Raw genomic sequence first — 1,496 nt, 5'->3', positions numbered from 1 at the left:
AGAAACTACAGATGTCGGCGTCTATTTGGGAAATTTCTCGGGAGCAAAGAAGTGTTTGTGACAAAATGAAGACCATGTAGAACTTATCTTGGAAAAAAGTGATTTAGAAGTGAGAATTACTGTGCTAAGTAGATATATTAGTTTTAACTTTTACAGCCTAATGCTGGTGTGTCCATTTAATTAAACATGTAAGTTCCTTAATGATGGTAGAAAGCCTTATTTATGATAAGTCTTTCTGTGATTCCAGGTTACAATACCAATAGTTTACATTTATAATTTTGTGTTGTCTGTAATACCCTCGGATATTATGAGACTTCTCAGATACTTCAGTGAGAATGCTTTTTGGACTGAGTATTTTTTTGTATTTTTATTGTCTTAAGTCACCATAACCTTTGCAAACTATTGTATTGTAGTTTATAAATGTACTAGGCCATGGAAATGGATTATTGCACATGCAAAAGAAAAAAATCTTTTTATTTCAAAACCAGTCGCTCATTAGAAGTGTTTTGACTAACTGTATTGCTTTCAGTTTTGGTTTACTACATTTCCCTTGGAAGCCAACATATACCTTACATTTCCCATTGTAAATTTCCAAGTGGTCCAGGAATTTAACCTGAGATTTCTGAAAGAAGGCCTTTGTCTTGCAGATTTCTCAACAAGCAGGGTGGAGGAGGAGTGAGTGAGGTGGAGAGAGTTGTGTGGAGTCTGTTTCACCTGAGTCATCATGTCAGGTTCCAAGTGTTACAAGTGTAACCGCATGGGCCACTTCGCCAGAGAGTGCCCCATGGGAAGCGGTCCAGGCCTCAGAGGCCGTGGGGGTCCAAGGGGTAGGTTCAGTTTGGCTTTTTAAAAAGTTTTCAGACATTATTTGTCTTGTGGTTTTAGATATTGAAAGAATTAAGAGCTATTGCTTTTTCATTGACAAACATGTTTGTGAGAATTCTACTTCAAGTTTCTGATAGCACAGGTGTATTTTTTTGGTTTTATTATTGAAAATGATATTGCCATCATTATTGATTCCATTTTCAGTATACAAAAATCCCTAATTTTTATTCCATCAGTTTACATAATTATTTATAATATATAAATCTAATCTTTTTAGTTTCTGTTCATTTGCTTAATCTCCAGGAGTAAAAATCAGCTTATACATGTTATTTGTTTACTATATCTACCATATATATATATACTTCCGATATGTGTAGGGATTCTAGGTACATGCAAAAGTCCAAGTGAAACCAATAAATTTTGAATTACTAGTCTATCATTTGTATGGATCAAAATTTAAGAAAATTTGGAAATCAAGGATCTGTCTTGAGCATATACTGTCTTCATGTAGACATTTCCCCTAAGATTTATTGGTGTTGGTATGCATTCTGTTCTGTTTGCTATAGGCTTAAGGAAACATTGCTATTCTTTGGGAGGTGAGTCTGTATAAGCAACCCTTACATAGAGAGAGAAAAGAACAAGCTTTAGCTTTTCCTTGTTCACAGCATGAT

The 1,496-nt window shown here is 34.6% G+C and overlaps 1 protein-coding gene across 1 annotated transcript in view; it reads left to right on the top strand.

Moving 5' to 3' along the window:
- Positions 1–1,496, top strand: part of LOC119587149 (DNA-binding protein HEXBP-like) — a gene marked incomplete at its 5' end in the record, with an annotated part of 8,012 nt that continues 6,516 nt past the window's right edge. The window contains 2 exon segments of the mRNA XM_037935905.1: positions 1–188; positions 648–827. Of these exon segments, the coding sequence (XP_037791833.1) occupies positions 725–827 (103 nt within the window).

This window comes from Penaeus monodon, chromosome 22 (genome assembly GCF_015228065.2).
Source record: "Penaeus monodon isolate SGIC_2016 chromosome 22, NSTDA_Pmon_1, whole genome shotgun sequence".
NCBI classification, from domain to species: Eukaryota; Metazoa; Arthropoda; class Malacostraca; order Decapoda; family Penaeidae; genus Penaeus; species Penaeus monodon.
The sequence above is the reverse complement of the archived record's forward strand: the minus strand, read 5'-3'. Positions and strand labels throughout refer to the sequence as shown.